The sequence below is a fragment of the Argentina silus genome (assembly GCF_951799395.1).
Source record: "Argentina silus genome assembly, chromosome: X".
NCBI lineage: Eukaryota > Metazoa > Chordata > Actinopteri > Argentiniformes > Argentinidae > Argentina > Argentina silus.
Genome location: NC_139653.1, coordinates 19,706,676 through 19,733,241, shown reverse-complemented (window position 1 = coordinate 19,733,241; position 26,566 = coordinate 19,706,676). Strand labels below are relative to the sequence as shown.

General features: G+C 45.3%; 1 protein-coding gene across 3 annotated transcripts in view; it reads left to right on the top strand.

The window, feature by feature from the left end:
- Positions 1-2,003: 2,003 nt before the first annotated feature.
- Positions 2,004-26,566, top strand: part of fgfr2 (fibroblast growth factor receptor 2) — a 43,586-nt gene continuing 19,023 nt past the window's right edge. The window contains exons 1-8 of one of the 3 annotated variants that reach the window (XM_083696127.1): positions 2,004-2,700; positions 5,063-5,312; positions 12,139-12,405; positions 12,943-13,017; positions 16,213-16,382; positions 18,218-18,341; positions 23,936-24,126; positions 24,545-24,683. In XM_083696127.1, the coding sequence (XP_083552253.1) occupies positions 5,138-5,312; positions 12,139-12,405; positions 12,943-13,017; positions 16,213-16,382; positions 18,218-18,341; positions 23,936-24,126; positions 24,545-24,683 (1,141 nt within the window). In that variant the 5' untranslated portion in view covers positions 2,004-2,700; positions 5,063-5,137. Of the gene's footprint in view, positions 2,701-5,062; positions 5,313-12,138; positions 12,406-12,942; positions 13,018-16,212; positions 16,383-18,217; positions 18,342-23,935; positions 24,127-24,544; positions 24,693-26,566 lie in introns of all 3 variants that reach the window. The other 2 variants (XM_083696126.1, XM_083696128.1) reach the window with 2 other exon arrangements.

Genomic DNA, 26,566 nt, shown 5'->3' with positions numbered 1-26,566 from the left:
GTTCTGGAGTATAAAGGTTAGTCATACCTCTGCCATTTATATCAATGGATTCCTCCTAAACAAAACAAGTTAATTTCAATAAGACATTGCACTAAACCAAAATCATAGTCTAATTGGTAAGAGTCATGTAAAGATAACCCACCCAAACAAAAGTTTTCCATTGATGTTTGTCACTAGGCCACAGTCAATGAATATATCCTTTGGAACTCAACAGAGAGGTTGCTTGCCAAGTTCACTGTATGAGAGGAGATTGTCTATGTGCCATCCCAGTAAAAAACACCATATAATGGCTGATTGAGTCTAGCAAATCCCTTCCACCCACTGTTAATGCTATCACTGATATTGTCCTGTTGGGATTTAAGATGTAGTGGTAATTGCTTCAATGACTGCTCCTAAAACAACTTAGACTAATATTTGACATGGCCCTTGAGTTAACAACTGTGATATAACTGCCTCGGTGTGGCCCTAGTCCATTACTTATCTTCTGCAACATCAGAAAAGAATGATGCTATCAGTAAGTGACCTCAGATAAAATACAATCAAACCAGTATCATGTGATGAGGAGCAGCAAATGGTGAGTGTCTAATGTGAATCAATTAGCCGGCCCCTAAAGAAAGAAAAGTAACAGCCAGTTGTTGATTAGCTCACTTCAACAACAACACATTAACATATCAGCAGGGGATCCTGCTCTAATGAAGATTGGCCTATCTCATGCTAGTCAAGGGTTAAAAAAGGCCCCTCTGAAATATTCCAGAGGATAAAGACAGAGACATCACTGATTGAAATGCTATGATGCACGTTTTCACTTTACTCTGTGTTCATTTTCTAGGAGAGTGATTTTGTCAATGTAGCCTTTTTTATTGTTTAATTCCCTCTACCATGACTGCTGGGTGTTGGGGCATAAGAAATGGAGGGAAAAGAGTGAGGAGCGATGGCAGAGAGTGGGACATCAGGGAGGGCAATAGCAGGCTGGGTTAAGTCAAAAGTCCAAAGAAACCCAACTTGATGAGGTTTCTTTAAAAAAAGTAAATGCTGTTCAAAAAGTGGACAAAACCAAGGGCTATAAATAGGTAAAGAGATAGGGGAACGCTTGAATGTCGTTCTTGTATTAGAAAAAAAACTGGCAGAATACTCTCTCACCACCTCTTCTCTTCCTGTCCCTGTTTCAATCCAAACTGTCACCTTCGCATCTCTCACACATGGCTTTACTGCAGAAGACAGAGATGGGGAGAGAAGAAAAACACAGATAGAGAGAGAGAGCTCCATTCACAGTGCGTCCCTCTCCTTTAGTAACAGCAGTATTAGTTGCTCTATTCATAATGAATAGGAGAGGTTTTTTCCTTTCAAAAGGGGCTTCACTACTGGAACAGAGAAAAATAAGAACTTTGGGAGGATTAGTATTCCTGTGCCTCCCTCCCTCTGTTCCACTACACTCTCTCTTTCAGAGCCCATGAAAAGGCCTGAACCAATGAGGGAGACAGCTTGAAGCAGTGTAGGAGGGGAGCTGCAGGGGGCCTTCAGTCTCAGGGTAGTTGATTAGGTGTACCCGTGGGTGTTGTTAGGGTTCTAAGAATGATCTTGGGGTGCACTCTGAGAGAGCCCATGCAGGAGCAGGGATAGGCTAAGAAAAACAGGTCAGGTGAGAGGCTATACCTAATACTCATACAGTCATGGTCAAGGCTCTTCTGAATTCTACTTGCTCTACAATGTGGGCATATGATGATCTGTTTGGATAGTTTGCAGGATGGATGTAGCAATAGCTCAGCCTGTTATTCTTCATCAAAATGAGTCATCATTAAACAACAATATAGTAACACAAAGTATTATCCTGTGCATTAGTGTCTGCTGTGTTCATTTACGTATCTGTCCACACGGCGGCGATGTTACTGTGACGAGAGCTAGAGCCGCTGGAGGATTCATCCATGGGACTAAGTTCGTAGTCGGCCGTAAGTTGAGTACTCTTCTCGGGCGCACGGAGCCAGGCAATTCTTTTCTTTCGTGTAAAAGCGTCGAACGGGGGGACACAGACGTGATTGGCGGAGGAAGGTAGAGCCAAAAACACTGCGGTCAGGAAACGGGTCGAATTTCAGGGGGGAGTGACACCCGCTGGAGTGAAAGAGGGGGGCTGTGTGTGAGGACGTAAGGAGGAGAAAAAAGCTAGTAAACCTGACAAAGCGTCTGAGAACAGTACTAGGATTGTCGGGGGAGAAGACGCTGTGCCGTGAGGGATCATATCATATATTGATGGATTTTATATTTTTGTATAGAAGAGCAGCATTCTTCTTTACCCATAGTTGCAAGCCTTTCATTTAGGTGAAGAGTGCGCTGCTCGAGAACGCTGACATATTTTGCGTCTATGAGTAGAAGAAACTGTAGCAACTTGGTAGGAAGAAAAGTTTCGGGAACGTATGTTTTTCAAGCTATTTTTAAAGGATATGCAGTTTAATTCGGATTTCTTCAAGTGCACTGGACTACCATTGATTTCGGAATTTAAAACGGTATTTTGTGTGATTTGATTGGGTTTTCGTCGTTAGATTTTTGGAAAAGGCTGGTTAAAAGTGCTGCTTGGCATTTTTAGTGCAGTGGGGAGAATTCGCTCCGTCGGGAGTAGTACGCATTCCTCTCTAGATTCGGCTCATGCATTCGTCTGCCTATTCCGTGCATGCGAATCTGAGGTCTTCAAGACTTTAGTCCTTCGTGGTAAGTATTTTGGCAGTAAGCTACATGGGCCTTCGATGTACAAAATATGTGAATATGAAGCCAATTGGTTATTGTTTTAGGTCTATTCCTCCTCGAAAAATGCACCCAGATTCAAGTCCAGATGTAGCCTACATGTTTCATGACTCTTCTAAGGAGAAAAATATATTTTTTGTTTACTTAAGCACTTTATCTGTCTTTTACTACGATATATTATTTTACTTTGAATATGCCTAAGCATCAAACCTAAGTGAAATTAATTTAATTTAATATTCCAAACTTATTTGAGCGATGAGCCTATCATTTATAAGGTTAATGAGGAGTTCTGGCAAAATAATGTAACGCATAAACCATTTTCAAGAAATGATAGCTTATAGTCAATTCTGACATTAGTATATTGTGAATTGAATAATCCCACATTTGCTGCTTCGAAGTTTGAGCTTGTACATTAACATTTAATTTAACAACAACCTTTTAATGTTTTTGGTGTTTGATTAGGACTTCAGTAGGCTTGATAAACAAAAATCGTGTTTCCGGTGCATCATCAATGCATGTTCATTAACAGTTATGGTTATTTATGAGGCCTACATTGCTTTATTTTCAACATTGCATTTATGGTGCCAATTATCCCGTGACCGCAGTGTTTTTTTTACTGCGTGGGGATGAAGCCCTAAATCACTGAGCGCTCTAAATGAGCCTTTATTGTGAAAAAGTCAATTGATTTGAATTTCAATAGGAATTCAATCAGTGCTAAAGTACAGGTCATTCAGAGGCAAAGAGGGCCAGGAAAACCTGTGGATGTGATCTAAGGAAAGTCCTCAAGTGTCCGAACCGAAATGTGACATTGACAGCAAAATAAAGGATTATGAATCTGCACACAGTAGTTATAGTAAAACGACGCACACAGCAGAGCCTTATGTCGGGGGTATCCCTAACCCTTGTGCTGGCATTGTATTTGCTCCACAGAAGGTTTTGCCTGTGGACAATATTCCAAAAACGGAATAGACTGTTAAGATGCGCGTCATCAATGTTGTAAGCAGGTCAACATTTAACCAAGTTAGACACGATGACCCAAAGCTGCAGGATGCATCATGCGTGCGTTGACGTTTATTTGCTGTCCTCTCTTTCCTTGACGGTATTTAAAGATGAACCAGTATCCTTTGACACCTTTACAAGTTGTTCTCTACATGTCAAATGACATGCAATTTTCGGGGTAAACTAATCAACACGAAGCAGCTGGAGGCTGGAGTAGAAGGCGCTCAAGGAAGCGTGACTAGGTGCTGGATGCTGCAGACTCCAACAAACCTCCAGAGACAGTTAAATCGGATTGAACCGCAGATGTCTGGCTAATAGATGGATGTGTTCTCGTATATTCCATTTCAATTAAACACACGTTGTGTTACTATTAAGTGAATCAGTAAGGGAAAAAGTAAAGCATATTTACGAATAAACCTAATTCAAATGGGAAGCAACAGGTTAGACGCATCTGTTGCACATAATACGAATAGAGCGCAGACCTGTATTGCCTGATGAGCGATGTTTGATGGAAGTTGATGCTCTACATCGTGTCAATTTCAGTAAACATTTTGTTTTAGATTGAACATTTTATTTGGGGCATATAATGCAAATAATATGGTAGGTGTAGAAGGAATAATAATCATAATAATTGTATTATTATTATTTCGTTATTAGTTATACTGCTATGTTTTTTACTTTTAGGGATAACTGAAATGATTGACTGTATACATTTTGTAAAACTAAACTTGCTAAAACTGATTAAATCAAAAGCACAAATTAAGCCAAGAATACCAATTGTCACAATTGGTAGAGCTGCTTCACACTCATGCGGCAGCCAGGCCTGATAGTAATGACCAAGAGCATATGTGACAATGGGCCAGAAGCAAAGGTAGGTGTAGTATGGTTGTGTGCTAAAATGCATCAGAGCTTCGGTATGTCTGTGGCAAGGCTTGTTTGACAGCATTTTGAGATATGGTCTCTCTCTCTCTCTCTCTCTCTCTCTCTCTCTCTCTCTCTCTCTCTCTCTCTCTGTCTATGTGCCATTGTGCCATTGTGCATAAAATATATGAAAGACAACAGCATGGATTAGACAGAGACAGAGAATAGAATACTGGAGATATGTTTAGTAGAGTGGTTACATACTGCTACATTCTCTGTTGATCCGATTCACCTACATTTCCTGATCTTTTTTTCTTTTTTTCTCCCTCTGTAATTCTTTTCCTCAACCTCAATTACTCTTTGATGCCCTTTATTACTCCTTATTTACTCCCTCAACTGTCACTACCACTTTTTCCCTTATTCTTTTCCACACTCATATTTTCCTCACCCCTCTTACGGCCTCCTTCAGCCCAGGTGATTGGGAGAATTCCAGTGAGTGACAGGCCGGACAGCCTGCAGTTCATGGTTGGGTGGAGCCCCTCAGATGGGATCAGTGTCCAGGGGGAGGCGGAGGAGGGTAGGATGGGGAGAGACACCCTCCACTAACGGGATGGCCCCATGGGCCTGGTTTCTGGGCGCCGTCCTGCTGTCTTTGGTGACGGTCACCGTGGCGAGGCCACCAGCTGCGGAAGAAGAGGAGGCCACACTAGAACCTGAAGGTAAGGGACTTCATGACAGAGGTGGCTACATGGGGGGGAGTGAGAGAAGGAGGTCATGTTGTAAGACTCTCCTCAATGATCCTCAGATCTTTTAAGTTCATAATGTGATTTGGGATGGGTGTAATATTTGTTTTCTCTAAAATCTGCCCTGAAAACACATCATTCCAAAAATAAAACATGGAATTCAGGCAAGTATTGGGGAAAAGAAAAAATATCTTTGAAAGTGAAAACTGACTAACCTTGGCATGTTGGATTTGAGATATTTACTTCATGGTACACATCTGAGGTCATTTGCCATTGTCTTTTTCGTAGTGGCTGTATTTTAGTCACCTGAAGAGAAATGGTAAATAAAATGTATCAGGAGGTGTTGCTGTGATGTCACTGTGGAAGTCTAGTGTGTGTGTGTGTGTGTGTGTGTGTGTGTGTGTGTGTGTGTGTGTGTGTGTGTGTGTGTGTGTGTGTGTGTGTGTGTGCGCGTGTGTGTGTGTGTGCGCGTGTGTGTGTGTGCGCGTGTGTGTGTGTGTGTGTTAATGGTTGCCCATGACCTGGTATGAGAGGATGAGGGAGTGTGAAGGTGGGTGGGACAGTGTTTTTACTGGCACCTCTCTCGTGCCCCACTGCCCGGAGAAAATGAGAGGGAGTGAGGGAGGGACATTTCTTCAACCATCAATAGAGTGTGCATGGAGCATATATGCTCTCTTACTGATGTGTATGTTGATGTCTTTTAAAAACTAGTCCAAGTCCAGAGTCTTTTAATAGTACCCTACTTACTACATCCTACAGTGCCCTCAATACGTATTGTGAAAAGAAATAATTGTTTAGTCGTTTGGCTCTATACTCTAACAGTTTGTATTTGAAATCAAACAATTACTATGAGGTTAAAGCGGAGATTCTCAGCTTCAATTCAATGTTGTTTTCATTCAGATTGGTTTCACCATTTAGAAATTACATTGGCTTGACAGGTGTTTCTGGTTAATCAGGTGTGTTCTGTCACATCATTTGTGCAGGCAAAAGAGAGCTGTCAATGTCTAGTATTGATGCTATGCTTCGTGTTTGCCTTCGGAGTCTGCTGTCAACATGAGGACCAAAGTCAACCGTTGGGAAAGTTGAAAAAACTTTCTATAAGTCTGGGCAGAGAAGTTCATCTAATTTGAGCTTTTGTGATGAATAGTCTTTCAAATTCCTTAGCTTTTTTCCCAGGTTCTAATCAACTTGCTAATTGTAAGTTGGGCCAACACAGAATTACTTTTTTTGCCCTCTCAGCCCCACTCCCCTGCCCTTTGGCCCAGAGGTCAGTGCTTGCCCACACTTGCCCAGCCAGAGGTTACCTCTGGTTCTCACTGGTATGGTTGTTTACTGACCAGGTCTATATAGTAACACAGATAGCCTGGATACTAGGCCTACATATTTGTATAAAAGAGGGGAGATTTTTTCCATGCCTTTCAATACTGAGACGAGAGTTTAAGAGGATTTGAGCATATTTGACTTTTCATAAAATGGGAGATTACAGAGAGGGAGTTGGGAAGTCATGTGATGAGGGATTAAGTGGCTGAACCTGGGGTCACATGATGAAGGATCAACCGGGCATAGGCTAGAAGCTTATGTAGATAGTTACTTTAATATATGATTCCAGATCAGGTTTTATAAGCAGACCTGGGACAGAGGGACATGTGGGTAACATTGTTTGTGTGAGCCAGTAGGTCTCGAGTTGAAATGTGAGTGCTGGTATTTCAGTGTGTGAGTTTTGGTTGTGATTGGTTGTGGTTGTGTCCTGTCCCCTGTACAGACAAGGAGGTAAGCTAGATAGACAGACTGGCTGGCCCTCTCTCTCCCAGTCTTAATTACCCTTCAGAGGTGTCACTAATGGCCCCCACCCTCTGTCAAAACGCCCTGAGGCCATCCACAGTAGGCCCTGTCTCTGGGATAGGAGGGGTAATTGTCATAGATTGCATATCAGTGTTGCAGTTTTGAACAACAAATGAACCCATGATAGCTCTGCAAATTTGTTTACCTCCTTATGCTGTAACTGAAGAAGTAGAGCGAGCCTGATGAAAGGGCTGCACAAGAAATGCATTGTTGTCACCATAGCCACCTGGTTTCTATGGGATTGTTTGGCTTGTCCAGGAGGTAGATTTGCACTGTGATTAAAATGAACTGAGTGAGCAGAATAACAATGATAGGTTACAAACAGTGGTGTCCTTTACAATGGTACGTTATGCTTGGCTCTGGGGCCTGTTTAGGCACTTAATGAGAATTAATGTGACAGTGGTTACATTGGGACTTATGTGGAGCTGGGTAAATCTTAGGTGGGCTATGCCTAAGCCTTAGATGGGCTATGCCTAAACCTTAGGTGGGCTATGCCTAAGCCTTAGATGGGCTATGCCTAAACCTTAGGTGGGCTATGCCTAAGCCTTAGGTGGGCTATGCCTAAGCCTTAGGTGGGCTATGCCTAAGCCACCCATGACTCCATTAGGACTGAAATCTGTAAGACCAGGGTAGCAGGGATGAACACACTGAGACATGCTGTGCTTCACATATAAAACAGCAAGATAGAACCCAATTTGATTAAAGAAAGGCCATGTTACTGTATTGTAATGTTATTTTGTGTGTGTGTGTGTGTGTGTGTGTGTGTGTGTGTGTGTGTGTGTGTGTGTGTGTGTGTGTGTGTGTGTGTGTGTGTGTGGTGTGTGTGTGTGGTGTGTGTGTGTGTGTGTGTGTGTGTGTGTGTGTGAGTGTGTGCATACATCTGTGCGTAGGAGATACTGGCCATATTACTTATCTTAAAAACTGTAGCATCTAAACAGTAGGATCAAGGTTGTAAAGGTGTAAAAGTGCCAGCCTGCAGCCAGCCTGTTAATGATGTGTTGTGTGTGTGACTCTGTGGTAGTGGAGCTGAACTCTCCCACTAAACAAACTGTGTGAGTTCAGCTGACACTGTGGCCAGGCAGTGCCCTCCCTACACAATGACCTTTTATAGGGCTGCCATTAGGTTAGTGTAGAGTTGTATTGAGTTATATGAACTGTCGTTTGCCTTGGCTGATGCACCAGAAAACGCCCTGTCAACCACACACCTAGTTGATAAGAGGGTTGTAAAAGAGCAGGCCAGCGCCTGTGACAGACAGTGTGCCAGTAATGCAGGTCCACAGACTGTATGCCATGGGGCATCAGTGGGACACGAGCTGATGGTTGATCCAAGAGCGGTCCTCTCTCAGGGAGCAGTGGTTAGGGTCAGAGCCATCCCTGCCCTGAGGCCATGAAAGCTGAACCCTGTCTCTTGAGGTGGGGTGCAGGGGTTTAATGTGTGCAGGCTATCGTATGCAGTTGCCTGGTGTTGGGACCTGAATGCTCAGCTGGAGGGCTGTTTCCATGGATGCCACTGGGAGGCAGTTGGCAAAGCAGTCTATTGTCATGACAATAAAGCTTAGTGGAATTGGAATTTGAAAGGAGAGACAGAATAGTGGGAGAGACAAAAAGGAATAGGCCTGGGTTTTGACTGAGAGGAGGAGAGAGGGAAGAGGACTGAGAGAGGAGAAGAGAGAGGACATGGAAAAAAGGGAGAATATGTATAGCATAAATAATTAGATGTGTGTGTGTGTGTGGAAGAGATGCTTCCTTTCTGAGCAACCTGCTTGCTGGTTATTACTTTCTTATTACTATACCTATCCTAGTACTGAACTACAGGGGAGTGAAGAGCTAGGTGGTTTACTGCAGAGGAAGATGTTCTATTATCGTCATTCTTATGAGAAGAGAGGGGGGTGGGTCCTGTGTGTGTTACTCTTACTCCAGTCTCCTTGGTTACAGATATTGTTGCCTCTCTCACATATGAGAGACGGACAGACACATATATAGATAGATTGGATTGTTGGTGTGAGAATTGGTTGCCACATCTTGCTGCACACAGGGACTCAAATTGTGCTCTAAGATGGTGTGAATGAGGAGCGGAGGAGAGTGGAGAGGGAAGTGGGAGATAGTCTCAGTCTGTCACACCTGATAGACACACGATAATAACAACTGTCACAGAGGGAGGGAGAGCGAGAAAAAGGAGGCAGAGAGGGAGTAATGGAGGGAGGGTTTGCTCAACGAGAGGAGGGTGAATGATAGAGAGAGGGTGGGAGGGAGGGAGAGAGGGAGAGAGAGCAGTTTGATGAAAATGTAGTGAGCTGTCTAGAAGTGAGATGGGTTAATCTCAGAACCATCCCCCTAGTGGTGCAGTGGATGATAAAATGTAGTGTAGCTGAAATGTCTGCAGTGGTGGGTTTCAACTCTTCAACTCACCTTTCCTATGCGATTATGCATGAAAAAACTAAATCCTTGGCCACTTCACGACCCGAGCTGCAAATAGTTTGTTTATATTTAGATTAAGTCAGTCTCTAGGCTGAAGTGTGCGTGTGAATATGTGTTTGTGTGTGTGTGTGTGTGTGTGTGTGTGTGTGTGTGTGTGTGTGTGTGTGTGTGTGTGTGTGTGTGTGTGTGTGTGCGCGCTGCTTGCATGTGTGTCTTGGGGTGTGTCTGTGGTGTATGTGGGTTCCCATGAATAATCAGGCATGCCGAAGGTGTCAACACGTTTAAGATAGGGGTCAGGGTCAGGTCAGCAGTGTCTTGGAGGTGAGGGAGGAGAGAGAGGGGAGGAGAAAGAGGGCAGGGAGGTTAAAGAAGGGAGTGAGAAAGGAGACATTGATGGAGGAGGACAGATGGACACAGAGGAGAAGAGAGACAGAACACCAAGAAGTAACGCTTGTGCATGCTAAGAACCACTACTCCCAAAGTCCCTGAAACCCTCCCAGTACCTCTTACCTCCCTCCGTCTCTCCTTTCCTCCTTCATTTCTCCTTCTCTCATACCTTCCCTCCCACTCCTTCCCACTGTGCGTGATGCATGGTGTGTAAAATATAGGCTTCTCCTCCCAGTCCATATCAGCTTTCTGTGCAGAGCCGACCTCCCCCTCTGTTGACAGACAGTGCATGTGTGCATGTGTGTTTGTGTGTGAGATCCCAGGTATTCCCTGACCAGGGGACACTCACCCTGAGGGCCCCTGTGGTGAGGACAGCTATGTCAGGTCTTTCCAAGTAGGATTTGATCACACAGTAGAGTTAACACAGAGTCAATAATGATGAAATTAAAGTACAGCCAAGATAGGCTCCTTGTATGGAAAACTATGCTGTAAAACAACAAAAAACAAAAGGTGGTGAAATATAGTTCCCATCAATCAGCACAGGTGCTCCTCCCCAGATCACACACTGGGTGGTATGTGGGGAGGGGGGATAAATATTTCCGGAGTGAAGGAAAGAAAAAAATATAACAAAGCCGGAACCAGTGTGTGGGGCAATGTGCCTGGGGGGAGCGTTTAGAGCCTCGCGCACACACTCAGGCTGGTGTCTGTGAGTGGAATGACTTTCCCTTCCTGCTGTGAGGTGGAGTTGGGGGAATGTAACTCACACAATGGGGGTGGAATGTTTTTGGGGAGGCGTACTGAGGTACAGGAAAGGTGGGAGTGTCTCAAATCTCCTTTCAGCCAAATGCATAAGACACGTACAGAGCTCACTTTCCATTAATGTTCATCAACTTTTTTTCTCACACAGTTTTTTTGTCTGTATAATGAAGGCTTTTACTGAGTGGTGAGATCTATATGCTTAGTTGGTCCAGAGAATCGTGTGTTTGTGCATTTGTGTGTGCATGTGTTTTTACATGTGTGTGCCTGTGTGTGTGTGTGTGTGTGTGTGTGTGTGTGTGTGTGTGTGTGTGTGTGTGTGTGTGTGTGTGTGTGTGTGTGTATGTGCGCGCGTACCTGCGTGTCTGCATGTGTGAGTGCATGTGTTTGCAAGAGCCTCAGGGTGACTGGGCCTGGATTCAATATGTTGCAATATCCAACATACATTTTTGGCATCATTTCAGTGTCTGAACTAATACTGTTGCTCCATGTTCGCTCATATGTTTTAGTCCAGGTCTTACAGAGAGGCAGATTGAATCTACTGCTGCGGTACTGTAGACTGTGGGTTTTAGTGTTGGCTTTGGTATTTCTTCACCTCGTGTACAGAGACACTTATTTAGAGTAATGCATAGGTCAGAGTAGGCTACACTGTGTACACACGACTTTTCACTGGAAGACTTGGAGATTCTCCCAGAAAAGGTTTTATGCTCTTTGGGGTTGAAATGTTTTTGTCTTGGCCTGCAGAGGTTTCAACTAGATTTACCATGGCTGTATCACAGGGAGGGCTGGAAAACAGAGCAGTTAGAACTCGGCAAGGTCGAGGCTGTCTTGTGATGGCATTCTGTCAAAAATGAGGAAAAGAAATGAGCTTTCCCTTACAACAGCTTTTACTCCAGATCTTTCTGACTGCTTTACCTTCTGATGGGTGACATTTTGGAGTTTTAGATCTTTTAATATTGCAGAGGTCTATCTTTTCTGCTGTACTCACCCTGGCTGTCTGCCATCTCGACTGAAGGAGGAGGGAGTCACTGTCAGATTAATGAGGGATCATTCTGACAGACCACCTCCACGTCACTGTCCGTTCTCCACATTCTGCTTGAGCCAAAACTGCATGCTTTAAATGTGACAATAAACCACTTGATAATAGACAATGGGTGTGAGGGGTTCACTTGGAATGGCTGGGGATTGTCATAATTCATACTGGGTTTTAAGATTTGAATTTGGGCCTCCTCCTCTCTGTATTGCTCCTCTTGCATAAGTTGATTTAAGTGCATCCATGGGGTTATGTGGTGTCTTACACTATTGCTTGTTCTTCCTCTCCCTCTCCCATCCTCTCTCTTTCTCTTTCCTGTGCACCCTGTCACCCCTTCTCTCCCTCCTTCCCCCCATCGCTCTGCAGAGCCTCCGACCAAATACCAAATCTCTAAGCCTACTGTGTGCTCGCTGCACCCGGGGGAACTGCTGAAGCTCAACTGCCCTCTTCCCGAGGCGGGGACCATCACCTGGACGAAAGACGGTTCCTCTCTGGGGGTCAACAACCGCACCTTGATAGAGCAGGAGGTGCTGCAGATCCGAGACGCCACACCTAAGGACTCTGGCCTCTATGCGTGCAGCAGCGTGGGCCCTCAGGGCAGCGACACACTCTGCTTCATAGTGAACGTCACAGGTGAGTCAGGGAGCAGCTAGGGAACAGCCCTGACAGGCTAGGCCAGAGTCAGAGAGAGGCAGGGCTGGCCCTCTAAGGTAGCATGAGCGCTAGTGAGCAAAGAGACTATAAGGCAATAGTTGCTGGACTGCGTTCTGGCTTTGGCCAGAAGTTTAGTAACAATATGCCTGAAAGAGGTGAGGTGTGAGTGTGTTAGTTTGAAATGTTTTCTCCGTATCGTAGAGGGGGAGTTGGGAAAGTGGTCATGGAAGGACTCTGGACTGGGAGGGGGTTCTGGGTCATGACTGTAGTGGTTGTTATTGATTTTGCATAAGTTAGCGGTTCTGCTACTGTGTGTGGTTATGCGTGAAAGCTAGCAGTGTAACATCAGTATTGCATCATGATTCCACTATCGAAACATCATTTTAACATTTACACGAAAGTTGAACACTATTGTATGTGCATGTGTGCTACTGTGAGCATGTGAGTGTGCGTGTGAGTGTGTGTGTGTGGGGGGAGGGGGGGGTAGATGGGCAGTAACCATGGTGCTCTCTACAGATGCCATCTCATCTGGGGACGATGAAGACGACACAGAGCGATCGGAGGACGTGGGGGCGGACGGAGAGCAGATAAGTGAGTATGGGGAACAAGGGAGGAGTTGTCTGTAGTGGGGCTAGGGGCTGTAGTCTATGTGAAAACAAGTGCAGTGGCAGTTCATATATTCCTTTCCTATTTTCAAGTTAAGGGAATGTCCAACTCTACGCTGGGATATGTTTGCAACTTCTTTATAGGTTATTTTTGGAGTGGGGCAGTCCCACCTGATTTTGTTTTCATTTTTATTGCATAGATATAGTGAAGAAAGGCAGGAAAGTAAGGAGGAGAGGGTATGTCAGCAGGGCATGGGCCGGATTCGAACCCATGCCGATATGTGTGCACTGTCGACCATGGTGCTAGACCACTGATCACATGTTTGTCACTTTTAATTTGCTGAGTAAATACATTTTGATTATGAATTTAAGTTGAGAAATCATTTTTTTCTACTCTCAAGGAAATTGGACGGCTGTGATGTGTGCACAGTTTTAAACTAGTTATTTCATATAAGCACAAATGTGCACAAATAAGATATCAGCTATACCATTGCATTCCTGTCTATTTTCTGAGGTTGTTGAGGGTGTGTTGTGAGGGTGTTGTTTGTGAGCAAGGTAGTGAGGCTCTTACACAGTCTCTCCCAGGCAAGTAGAGGCGCTCCAGGGAAAAGGAATTCCTCACATTCCTCTAGCCGGCATCTCTCAGGTAGTCAGGCCCCATGGAGCCAGTCAGCTGGGCTCATCCATTATGGAAGCCGCCCATCTGGACTGGGTTAGAGACCTGATGGGAGATGGGCCTGTGTGTGTGTGTGTGTGTGTGTGTGTGTGTGTGTGTGTGTGTGTGTGTGTCTGTGTGTGTCTGTGTGTGTGTGTGTGTGTGTGTGTGTGTCACAGTGCTGAAGTGAAGATGAGGGCTTCCACATCTTGTTAAAATTCTCCACACACACTGCACCTCACTGTGAGTCCTCCTCCCCCACTTTGGGTTGGCTGTAATTGCCTGAAATCCATTAAATATGGGGGAGAGGAACTCTGCGAGGGAAAATGGGGTGAAAAAATGCACAGTTTCTGGTGGTAATAAGCTGTTTGAAAACAAAGCAAAAGCTGTTCTGGCAGCTCTGTTGAATTTTCTCCTGGTGTTTTTTGGGAAATTCAAACCCCTGAATATTAAAAGAGGGGGGAAGAGAAGGGAAAAAAGGGAAGGGGAGGCTTTTAACTAGAGCGCTCTGGTTTGGATCAGCACCAGCACTTCTCTGTGTACACTGTGGAGTATGGCCCTGGGCCGAGGACCGGAGGGGGCGGGAGGATATGCGGGTGTGGGAGGGAGGGGGGAAGGGGGGCCCGAGCATTGTACTGGAGGCGTTTTAGGGTCCAGTGGGTTTATGCCTCTACACTTTGATTTCACTTTTTGAAAGAGACTGACAAACACAATCCCTCCGCCCAAAAAAAAACCAAGGAGAAATTGTTGAATTGTCATCTGTGGGTTACAGTATCAGAGGAGACATGGAAAGCCCTGTGTAGGGATCATGCAAGGGAGTTGTTTTTGGGGGGCAGCGTTGACGTCATTATTAGGTTAGAACGCATGTTATGGGGTTCCACTCCTGTTGGTTCTGTTGCCTGACACATCTGTAGGTCACCTACCCATGCAGTTAGGACTTTCATTAACCATTTTCCTATGTTTGGTCTTCATACAGAACATTAAAAGCTTAAAGGTCCTGATTTGAAGTTATTGAGCAAGATCATTTCAACTAATATCAGACTACTGAAGAATAAAGAGTAGATATCAGAGGCCAAAGTGTCTTTGGGCCACACAGTCAGTCAGTGAGAGTTTGATCTCATCTGGACAGAGGTTCGGGGGTTGTGTCCTTTGAAGTCCTGCACCTCCGGACAGAGGGCATGGGAAATGCACCCGCTCACCCTTCATGTCCCACACTCATCCTCAGATGCAGCTGCCACTCTGGGGTCAAAGTTCACCATAGGGAGACAAACTCACGGCGGGTTAGTCTCCACCTAATCTTTCTGTCTGTCTGTATGGAGAAGTGTTGAAAGAGAGAGGAGATTGAGTGAACTAGAAAGAGAGAGAGGATGCAGAGGAAGAGAGGTAGCCTACTGATAGTGAGAGTGAGGAGGGCTTAAGGAAGCCTAACTAATTATAGTCCATCCATTCCGGAAGGAAGAGCACTGTTTACTCACTCCAGTATCAAAGTATGTGTGTACCGCCCGGTCTGCATACCACAGAAAATGATGGGAGGTGTCTGGCAGTATTCAGATTGAGTGGGAAAGAGGCCAGGTTTGAAAGGAAAGGGGTCTAAGGAGAATGACTGGTGTCTCAGTGGTCAAACTCCGACAGAAGCAAGGACTATGTGGATTATTCCCTCTATTCTGTAGTGGTCCTGCCAAGCAGAGGAGCTGAGGATGGGGAAGACAGTTTGTGTTGTTGTTCTGGTTGAGTTTCTCTTCCTCTCGGAGTCCATCTGCTTATGCAATCATTCACAGGTGCAGAGAGAGGGGGTTGCAGGGAATCACAGCTGACTGAGAGACAGGGAAAGTAAGTTTTAAGGAGAACGAGCCCCAGCGATGTAGGGTGGACAGAACAGGGGTTAGAATGAGTGAGGGTGATCAGTTTTTAGGCATGAACCCTGCACTAACCAAATGTCTCACAAATATCATATGCTTTTTCTCCCCAACGGAACATAATGATTATTCAAGGGTGAAAAATATCCTTCCCCCAATGTTCATATCTTCCCAACTGACAGGAGGATAAACTTAGAAAGTATGTTAATTGGAGGAAGTGGAGGAAATAAATGCAAAATGGACTGAGATTAAATTGAATGTGATGGTCTAGTTATCCTCTTGGTAATGCCCACCACATTCTCCTCTCAGTGCTGATATTAGTTTCCCCAAGATCCTGTAGTATTCAAAAGAAACCAGTGTATGTTTTAGTTTAAGTGGTTCAGTGTGAAGCACTGGGTTGTATTAACCAGGCGGTTCGTTTTTTGAGAGGGTCTGTGAAAAGCGGTTTAGACTTACCCTCTCAGTCACACCTTCCTCTTTTCACCTCTCTTGGCCAGGGCCCCACTCTCTCTCCCACTAGTCTAATGCTGAATGCTGTGTCTATTCAGGTTCAGAACTCAAGCTGAATGGTGTTGTACAGTATATGTTTATAATATGCAAGTTGTAGGAAAGTCACCGTAGCTCTGTTATGAAACTTTGACTGAGCACCCTGATTGGTTCTGGTTTTTAGGGGCGCCCTATTGGACGATGCCAGAGAAGATGGAGAAGAAGCTGCATGCGGTTCCTGCTGCCAACACAGTGAAGTTCCGCTGCGCTGCAGGGGGGAACCCGCGGCCCAAGATGCGCTGGCTGAAAAACAGCCGACCCTTCCGCCAGGAGGACCGCATGGGGGGATATAAGGTACAACTGAGCTCTCCTTGTACGCCAAGACATTGATGTAGCTTACTGTTATTAATGACAAATTAAATTATTTGTTACATATGCACGTTTTTGTAAAGAGCTTACTCTTTGAATAGTATTTTTTGAAGAATCTTACATGCTGTTGTTCATTCTGTCTCTGGAAATCTCCCAATTATTCTACAACTGCCTGTACTCCCATTTGTACACCATCACTGGAGACAGAGGAGAGGAGAGCAGGGTTTGTGATATGAAATCAGAGTTGCTCATCCGTTGCTTTCAACTGGACACTTAGCAGAGGCTCTCTCTCTCTGTAGCTATAAATGTTTCTCCCAAATATACAACTTTAAGCTACATAGACATTACAGATGTGGAGAGTGAGATATAGAAAGTAACCAGGGGCACAGAGGAACATGTGGATGCCATGACACAAACTTTAGGGACTGGATAATGTGTGAATCCATTTTTATGAAATGTATAGGAGTGATATACTCACTAGCTGGTTAAAGTTTAATAGAAGGACCAACTTGTGTTCTGTACCTCGCCCAACCACTGTTTGCACATTATGCACAGAACACAAAAATCCAAACACACAAAAGCTGAAAGATGCAAACACACAAAAGCTGACCCATGACTCAACGTCAGCATTCAAACACACTAGCATTCTTTGAAAATAGACCAATAGTCCTAGTGATTTCCCTACCATAATTTTAATGCCATTTAGAAATGTGTATACATTTTATTTCCTTAAACATCACAAATACACATACTTTTTTGTTCCAATAAAGGAACGTACAATTGGTTGATTGGCCTGAAAATACCTGAGGCCATATGTCATGGGAAAGTAAAACTGGCGAGTCATGTTTTATTTCCTCTCAGCATTAAATGGTTGTGAGAGCTAGATCTCATCTGAGAAATGTGAATTCTTCCCCAATGACGGAGTCTATTTGGATTAGAGTTGGACATTATGTTTTTGGTCTCAGTTTCAGTTTTACCAACATCATAGTGATATATTTGTTCAACACTGTATGACTCTTTTAGTTAATGGATGATAGTTTATGAGGAAACAGCCATCTCTTCAAGGGAAGTTCAAGAGGAGAATATATTGATGTAGCCTGTAACATCTTTCCCCTTTGGCTCTGATCTGGTAAACAGTCTCATTATTGTGTAGACGGTGGTTAACGGCTAGTGTTCAGCAGAGACCATGTCAATGGTCAGGACCTCTTACAGAACTCTGACTGCCAATCAATCAGTCAAACAAATCCTGCATTGTAATTTTCACAGAATGCTTAACCTTGCCTGTTAGTCCAGAATCGTCATTGTGGTCCCTACTCTACACTCAACAGTAGAGTAGGCCACTGGGTTCAGTCCTGCTTGTCTTTGTGCACTCAGCAGTGCAGCCATGGCCACAATGGCCACACATGTGGGCCTGAACCTGAGGACTCTTACAACAGAAAGCCCTGAGTGCTCTGAATGAAGTAGAGTAGAAGGGTTTTCCCTCATGCCGCATGCCGGAGTAGAGAGGTGAGCGGCAGGTATGAGAGAGTTCTCCCCAGTTCCAGCTGAGGAATTCCTTGGGTGGGGGCGGGAGCTCACCGTAGGACCAGTCTGTCACCACCCGCAATATTGTTTTCCACCACTAGTGAGAACAGACCTCACCGCCTGTCATTCAGCAACCCTGCCTCTCTCGGTTGTCTTCCCGTCTTTAATAGTACTCTTAGCATCATCTATTTTTACTGTAGCCTCGCTCCCTACAATCTACGTGACAGTATTTTTTTGTGGTGTTTGGATGAGTGTGTTTTATTTTCTCTCATCCATCTGACTGTGCTCTCCCACAGGTGCGCCATCAACACTGGACCCTGATCATGGAGAGTGTGGTTCCGTCAGACAAGGGCAACTACACCTGCCTGGTGGATAACCAGTACGGAGGCATCAACCACACCTACACCCTGGACGTAGTGGGTGAGTCTGAGGGAGGGATAGGAGGTGGGGGGGTGGGGGTTCCTCTTTTAACCAGCAGCAGGGGTTCTCACGGAGGGGAAGGGGGGGCCTTTGTCTGATGGTGGGGGGATGGGGGGTGTTATTGCTGGGTGTTTGATCCCCAGGTGCAGTTCATATGCAGGTGCAGAGAAGGAATGCTGCCTAGATGTGCCAGGTCTGTCTCTATGGGCAGTATTGATGTATGTTGGTACTGGGCAGGACTCCTGGTCATGGTGAGGCAGTGGGGATGTAAGGGGATTGACAGGTGTGTCACTCAAAAGTTGCTAGAAGTGGACATTGGGAGTTACACTCTCTGCCCCCCTGTCTCTTAGCAAACAGAACCACTGGGGTCAACATAGGGCTAAAATTCATATCTCTATATTTTCAGATTTTTGGGCAATATACAATATATATCTTGATATTCCTTATTATTATTATTTTCTTTATAGCCTGTATGGCTTAACATAATGTTCAGTGAAAAAAAGAAAAATTATACAATTACATTATTACAATTTCTATGAGGCTAGCCTACCTTGTTTGGAGTTTTACTTACAGAAGCCAAACAAAATCGCGACTTGCGACAAGTCAACACACTGTTCAGAAATATTTGTTTGTGCAAAGAAGATCTGGAAGATTTCGCTGTACACAGATCCGCTAATCTTCTCTGTTCTCCTTTTTTCTCCCGTAAACAGCAGTCAAGCAAACTGCTACAAACGTTATTGCGAATGTGATCAGAAGAGGGTGAGAGTTTGACTTTGCCAACCTGTGCATGATTTGGACTTATGTAGTAGGCCTATGAGGTATTACAGAGGGAGGAAACTACGGAAATATTTAGACATAAGCTAAATGCTTGTAAAAAATAATAAGATGCACTAAAACTTTATATTCACGATACAGCTCATGGACATTTTTTGCATTTAAATGCATCAATATATCATTAAAACTTAATATACCGCGCAGCCCTAGGTCAACAGTATGACAGCAGCGAAAACGGTGGGTTCATTCTCAACTCTCTTAACCTCTCACTCTGTCCTTTGGAACAAACAAGTGTGTGTGTGTGTGTGTGTGTGTGTGTGTGTGTGTGTGTGTGTGTGTGTGTGTGTGTGTGTGTGTGTGTGTGTGTGTGTGTGTGTGTGTGTGTGTGTGTGTGTGTGTGTGTGTGTGTGTGTGTGTGTGTGTGTGTGTGTGTTTAATCAAATTCTCTGTTTTGCTAAACGAGCAGATCTGTGTGTTTGGACCTTTGGTCACTGTTGTAATGGGCCCCTGCTCCATTTTGGCCTTATATGCTACAATGCAAACAGCTAGCTGACATCAAAGCACTCTGGGCACTTCAGTCCTCTAGGGTTCATCTACTGTATGTCTTACTGATAACCAGCAGAATTAATTTACTATTTGTCCAGTTGTTCAGAATTGACCCCCACTATTCCATTGCCCTTACCTGACCTCAAGCCTTTTCATAAAGCTTTGTCACAGTCTCCATGGTGATGGAGACTATTGTTCAGACAGAGATGGAACCCACACCATACTTTCATTCTCTGTGGTGCACACATACACACACACACACACAGACACACACACACACACACACACACACACACACACACACACACACACACACACACACACACACACACACACACACACACACACACCACACAGCCCTTTTCAGGCCCCCTTCTCTTGGATTAGCGAAAGCTCTCATTCAGACTCTCTGTTTCTGTTTTTTGTTCTGTTTTATTGCACAGCAGTAAACCCCTTTTCTGTCTGGCTCCAGACTAACTCCCTCCCACAACCTCTTGCTTCATTTTGTTCAATTTTAGTGAGGGAAAAAAAGGGGGAGAGAGTGAAAGAATGGGGGCGCAGGGCTTGAAGGCAGCTCTTATCAGCCTTTTGGGCCCAAATGACCCATAGGATCAGCCATTAAAAACAACCTCAGACCAGCCTTTTCTGGCTGAAACTGGCCACTGAAGGAGGATTGCCACTCAGACAAACACACACACACACACACACACACACACACACACACACACACACACACACACACACACACACACACACACACACACACACACACACACACACACCGGCTGTGGGTCGGTGTCTCAGAGAGGGTAACACAGGGTACCGCCAGTCTGTTCACCCACTGAAGCAGAAATGCCACCCAGTCACCCTGCACCACTTTGTTTGTGGCTCCCTCCACCCTGTCCCCTCCTCCCTGTCCCCTCTTCCCTGTCCCCTCTTCCTCTGGCCCGAGCCAGGTTCTATCCCGCTCTCACCAACGACCCCTCCCTGACCCCTAGGGCCCTGCATGCCAGGTTACCCAGAGTTCAGCGGTCTAGCTTGGGACGCCACAGAATGCTCTGTTCCTCTCTTCCCCCTCCATCCACCCCCCCCAGCAGCCGTAAATACTTCACTAATGACTTAATTGATAGATTGATTTAGATTTGATTCGGCTGAATGGACCGTGGTCACAGTAACCCGCAAATAGCTTATATAGTGTGTGTGTGTGTGTGTGTGTGTGTGTGTGTGTGTGTGTATGTGTGTGTTTCCTGGAGTGTTTGAAGGCGACCAATGCCATCAGTGTGAATGGGTTTGTGGTTATATAGTGTGGAGGTTAAGGGGAGCATACTGTGTTCTGGTCGTGTGGTACACAGTGGCTGGAGTCACCATGGAGACTTGGCTGCTGCTCAGAATTGCCACTGCTGTGCTACTCCGCCCTCTGAGTTATTTCTCTACAGCAGTTTAATATGTTCTTGTCTATATCTGGGGTAAGGATGGGTTAGACATTAAATTAATCGAAAAATATCACTTTTCCCTCACTTTCAGTAGCACAACTGAAGCAATCCACTTGTCTTTGAGACTATGAGTGGGATTTGTCTCATCTTATCCAACAGAAGCAGACCCTGCTTTTTCATTCACTCACTATCACTATCAAATCACTGCCTGGTCAAACATTTGCTCTGCTGTCATAATTATTTTTTAAACGATGCACCTCGGTGTGGGGCCAATTAATCGATTATCAAAAACTTGCATCGGACCGATCCCTAATCTAGGTTTCTACGGTATCTACCATATGTGTGTTTTTCACAACTGTCTCCCTGTTGCTTTATGTGACAATGTCTGTGTGTCCCTGTGTGCCCATCCCTGCCTGTGTGTGTGTGTGTGTGTGTGTGTGTGTCTGTGTGTGTGTGTGGGGGTGTGTGTGTGTGTGTGTGTGTGAGTGTGAGTGTGAGTGTGAGTGTGAGTGTGGGTGTGTGTGTGTGAGTGTGAGTGTGAGTGTGAGTGTGTGAGTGTGAGTGTGAGTGTGAGTGTGAGTGTGTGTGTGTGTGTGGCAGCACTATGGCACTCTGAACTCCACGTGTTCCGCCTGGCTGCTCCACACAGCCTTTCATGTGGTGGGGGAGAAAGGGAAACATGGCTGAGGTTTTCTCTCCCTCCCTTTTTCTCTCCCTCTCTCATCTCCCCTCTCTCCTCTCTCTGGGTTCTCTGTATTCACAGGGACAGTGAAATTCAGTCTCTGACTGAGGTCAGTCGGCCCTCAAGAAACATCTCCAATCCCCCACCCTCTCTCTTATTTAAATAGAGTTGCTCCACTTTTATTGTTTTCTGTTTCACCCTAATCATGAGGTGGCCTCAATTCCCTCGGCATGCCTCGTTTTGCTCTGCCTATAACCTATAACAGACAAACAAATACTTTAAAAATATAATTGTTTTGCTTGAATCCGCTGTGGCACACGCAGATACATTGCATGTTTGTATATATCTGTATATGTATAGGTTTAATTAGTACAATCTGAGTGTTTGTGTGAATTTTCTTCATTTCAGTTTTTGAGTAAATATTGTTCTATTTTATGTTGTTAAATACAGTAGCATGATTGTTGTCATGCCCCTAAGTTGTTTTGTGTAAAGACAAGAGAGGGAGAAGTGGGCACAGAGAGGGAGTAAGGTGTTTGCAAGTGTGTTAGGTGTGTGAGAATGTATGGGATGGGGTACCCCATTCTCCCCATCTAAATGTGTGTGACAGAGAGGGAGAAAGGCGTGTGAGAGAGATAGAGAGAGAGGTAGGGAGAGGGGGAGAAATATGTGTGAGAGAGTGGGAGAGGGAGGGAAGAGGGGGGAGACAATAAACACGGAGAGCTCTAGGAATGTGCAGGGAGGAGGGAGATGAAGGGGGAGAGAGAGGAGGGGTGGGAATCATCTGATCTCACTGAGAGAACAACCCTTTGGCCTACTGACGGACAGAGGGACACGAAAGCAGAGAGCTAAGAGCAAAGCACTGACAAACAGACAGACTGACACAGACACACATATGGAAGGAGTCTCTACATTTCTCGTTTTATTCTCTCTCTTTACCCCCCCTCTTTTCACTCTCCATCTGTTGAGCTCCCTTTATTCCCTCTAGTATTTTATCACCCCTTCCCCCTCCTCTTTTTTTCTTCCCCACTTAAATGCCCTCCTTCTTTAACCCATCCAGTGCCCCTCATCATGCACCCCTCTCACCCTCTTACCATCCCCCATGACCCCCTGACCCCACTCCCTTTTACCCCTTCCCCCCAATGCTCTCCCCCCGTACCCTCACTCCCAATATACACTACACACGCACACAGACACACACACACACACACACACACACACACACACAGACACACACACACACACACACACACACACACACACACACACACACACACACACACATACCCACAATCACTACTAATTACCACCTTGGGGCTTTGTGCTTTAGGATGCAGTGCTTTAGGATGAGTGACGCAATTGTGTGTGTGTGTGTGTGTGGGGGGGGGCTGTCAGAGTGGGGATTGTTTTGCAGTGATTGTGAAGGCAGGGTAGTCTGTGAAAGAGGGTATTGTTCGACAGGTCTTGCTCTGTTGGGATTTGCGGGCCAAATGTTTGCTTGCAAAAGAATGTAGATAGTTATAGTGGGGGGAAACTAATGTGTTTCTCTCTCCAAGACTGGTGCATATTTGAGTTTGCAGTGTGGCTGTTAAACCCTTACTGCTTGCCAAAATGTTGTTGCTTTTCAAAAAAGGCATTTTAGATTAGCACCAGCTCTGAATGTTTCGTTCTAATCCATCTACAGGTTTGTTTGGTCCTTATCTGCACAGATAACTCCCCAAGCCTCTTTGTTTAGTGTGAAGAATCTAAACAGCGCTGGGATAAGAGATATGGAGTCGTCTCGTGACTTTGCCTTTCCAAGTTGTGGAACATTCACAAGTACCGGTGGCACTGTTCCCGAAAACATCCAGACCCACCCCTCCATAGCCTCCTAAACCCCTCCATAGCCTCCTAAGCCATTTACAGGGTAACATCAGGATTGTACCCTACTGTCAAGCCTATACTCCAGTCCTTGCTAGTTTTAGACCTGTTCTCAAGTTACACCTCCTGTAATACTCCCTGGAATGATTAGATAGGGTTAGTTTGTTGACTCAGTCCAGTCCACCTCCACCTAGGGGCCTATGGTGCATGGTTGGGGCTTTAAATCAGACACAATGGTGGGTGAATATATAAACAACCGTAAACCATAACACTTCTCCCCCCTATTCCTCTCTCCTCCTAAGAGCGGTCCCCTCATCGGCCCATCCTCCAGGCAGGGCTGCCGGCCAATACTTCAGTGCACGTGGGGGATGACGCCCGCTTTGTCTGTAAGGTGTACAGTGACGCCCAGCCCCACATCCAGTGGCTGCAGCACATCCAGAAGAACGGCAGTCACACCGGCCCTGATGGACTCCCCTATGTCCGCGTTCTCAAGGTACGTTCCAGTCCAGCCCCTCTGGCTCCTCATTGGCTGTTCTTACCTGATCAGTAAGCCTCCTCACTGAGACTCTTGATTACCTGACAAACTTTCTCTCTTTGTCTCTCATCTCATCTATAATCTGCCTTTGTTTGCAGGTTCTTCAGTTGTTCAAGACCGTATCAGTTCAGGCAGTATTTTTTGCTAGAAGTTACATTTTTGCTAGAAGTTTGAAACAGAAAGAAACCACATCTATTCTCCCTTGTGAAGAATTATAGGCCTTTTTCCTCTACTACTGGAACCTTTTGGCTGTATTTCTCTCTGGGTGGTGGCTCCTGTGCTCTCCTCTCTCTGCAGTAAGATGCTGTTGTGATAGTAACAGGCTTTCCTGTGTTTTGTCCCTGTGCTGCTGTGTGTGTGTGTGTGGCTCTCTCAGAGCTCGGGCATTAACAGCTCGGACGTGGAGGTGCTCACGCTTACCAACGTGACCGTGGAGGATGCCGGAGAGTATACCTGTAAAGTCTCCAATTATATAGGGGAGGTCAACCAGTCGGGCTGGCTGACTGTCATCCCAGGTAACCCAGGTAACCCTGACCCTTGACCCCCCCCCCCCTGTGTGGTCTCTGTGGACCTGTCACTGACCCGGTGTGGTGGTGGTCTTGGTTCCGGGTGCCTGTGTTATAGATCTTCTCTCCCAGTGTTTCAGCTGCTGTACTGTAGCCATGGAAACACCCACTGGACCTGCACACCCACAACACGCACCCTGTCATGGCCATCATCTGCCTTTCACCCCCCCCCCCCCCCCCCCCCCCTTCTCTCTCTTTCTCTCTTCTCTCTCTCTGGCAGGGTAGTGTTGGGTGCTGCAGTGGGGTGTTCTTCATGCATCTCCTCCCTGTGGTTGTGTGTGCATGCCCAGACCTAGTGTGGACTATTGGACTATGCTGTTGTTGGTGAAGGGGTTTACAGTGTTTTGGTGAATTTGTTTCTTTTTCCCTATGTATTTTGGTGGTACATTGGGTTATTTTGTGTCTGTGTGTTTTGAAGCCCCTCCTTCCTTCTGTGAAAGCTCGAATCCAACTATCTCTTTAGATGGAACATCAGTTCACCCCAGCGATGGATGCCATCCAGCTACTCTCTCCTGGTGTTGTGGGTCTCATTTTATTCTCTGCTTCCTCCTCCCTCCCTCCTTTCCTGTCCTATTATCTCTCCGACTCTCTTTTAATCTTCCACTTTCAACCCTGTCTATCCTCAAATATTCTATTCTTCCTTTTCTCCCCTCTTCCTCCTCCTCTTCTACCTGGACCCCTACTCTCCCTCTCCCAGACCGCAGGTGTTAACACCACGGACAAGGAGATTGAAGTCCTCTACTTGCCCAATGTAACTTACGAGGATGCTGGGGAGTATACGTGCTTGGCGGGTAATTCTATTGGGATCTCCTATCACACTGCTTGGTTGACGGTGCTTCCAGGTATATACACTCATATACTGCCCTCCCTTTCCTCTCTCAATGCTGTCGTCACAATGTTATTTCAATGATTTCTGTGGAAGGGAGAGTCTGTCCCTCTGGAGCATAAGACACACAAGCTATAATATTAGATTTCTATGATGAACTTGTACAGTCAACATCCAGGCCAAAGTAATATTATAGCTTGAGTATGTATTCCATATAGCTGTTATCTTGATGGGCGACCCGTTGAAAGCTTTGGCCAGATAAACGGGTCATTTGCACAGGGCTTATTATAACTCTGAAACGGAAGTAGAGTTTCCTGAACAGCTCAAGTGTCTCCTGGCTCCAGAGGAGGGTTGCCTCTCCCTCGCTCCCTCCATCACCCCTCCTCCCTCCCTCTCACACTGTTCCCACTCTCTGTGTTTGGGGAAAGTCTGTTGGTGCTACATTTTGGCTCAGACTGCATGTTTAGATATCCAGGGTGTCTATTCTTGATGATATGGTCTGTCTGTCTGTGCGTCTGTCTGCCTGCCTGTCTGTCTGCCTGCCTGTCTGTCTGTGTCTTACAGTTTCATATGTGTCATGCCCTGATTGTGGATGCCAACTCCCTCTCAGAGATGGGCCCCTCTTGTTGGCCTCTGATAATTATTATTTTTTTTTTTTTATTTCTCTTTGAAATAAAAAAGAAACAGAAAGTCACAGCCTGAATACTGACCCTTCAATGCTTGACTTTCTCAATTATCAGGGTCAGTTGATTTATTTGTTTATATATTTACGTGTGTGTGTGTGTGTGTGTGTGTGTGTGTGTGTGTGTGTGTGTGTGTGTGTGTTTACAGTGCCGTGCATAAGTAATTGGACAGTGAATCATTTTTTCTTCTTTTGGCTCTACACTACAAAAGTTTGGATTTTAAATCAAACTACTATGATTTATAATCCAAAAATGAGATTCTCTGAGACCCTATTTTAGGGTTTAAAGTAACGGGACAATTGGCTTGACAGGCGTTTCTGGTA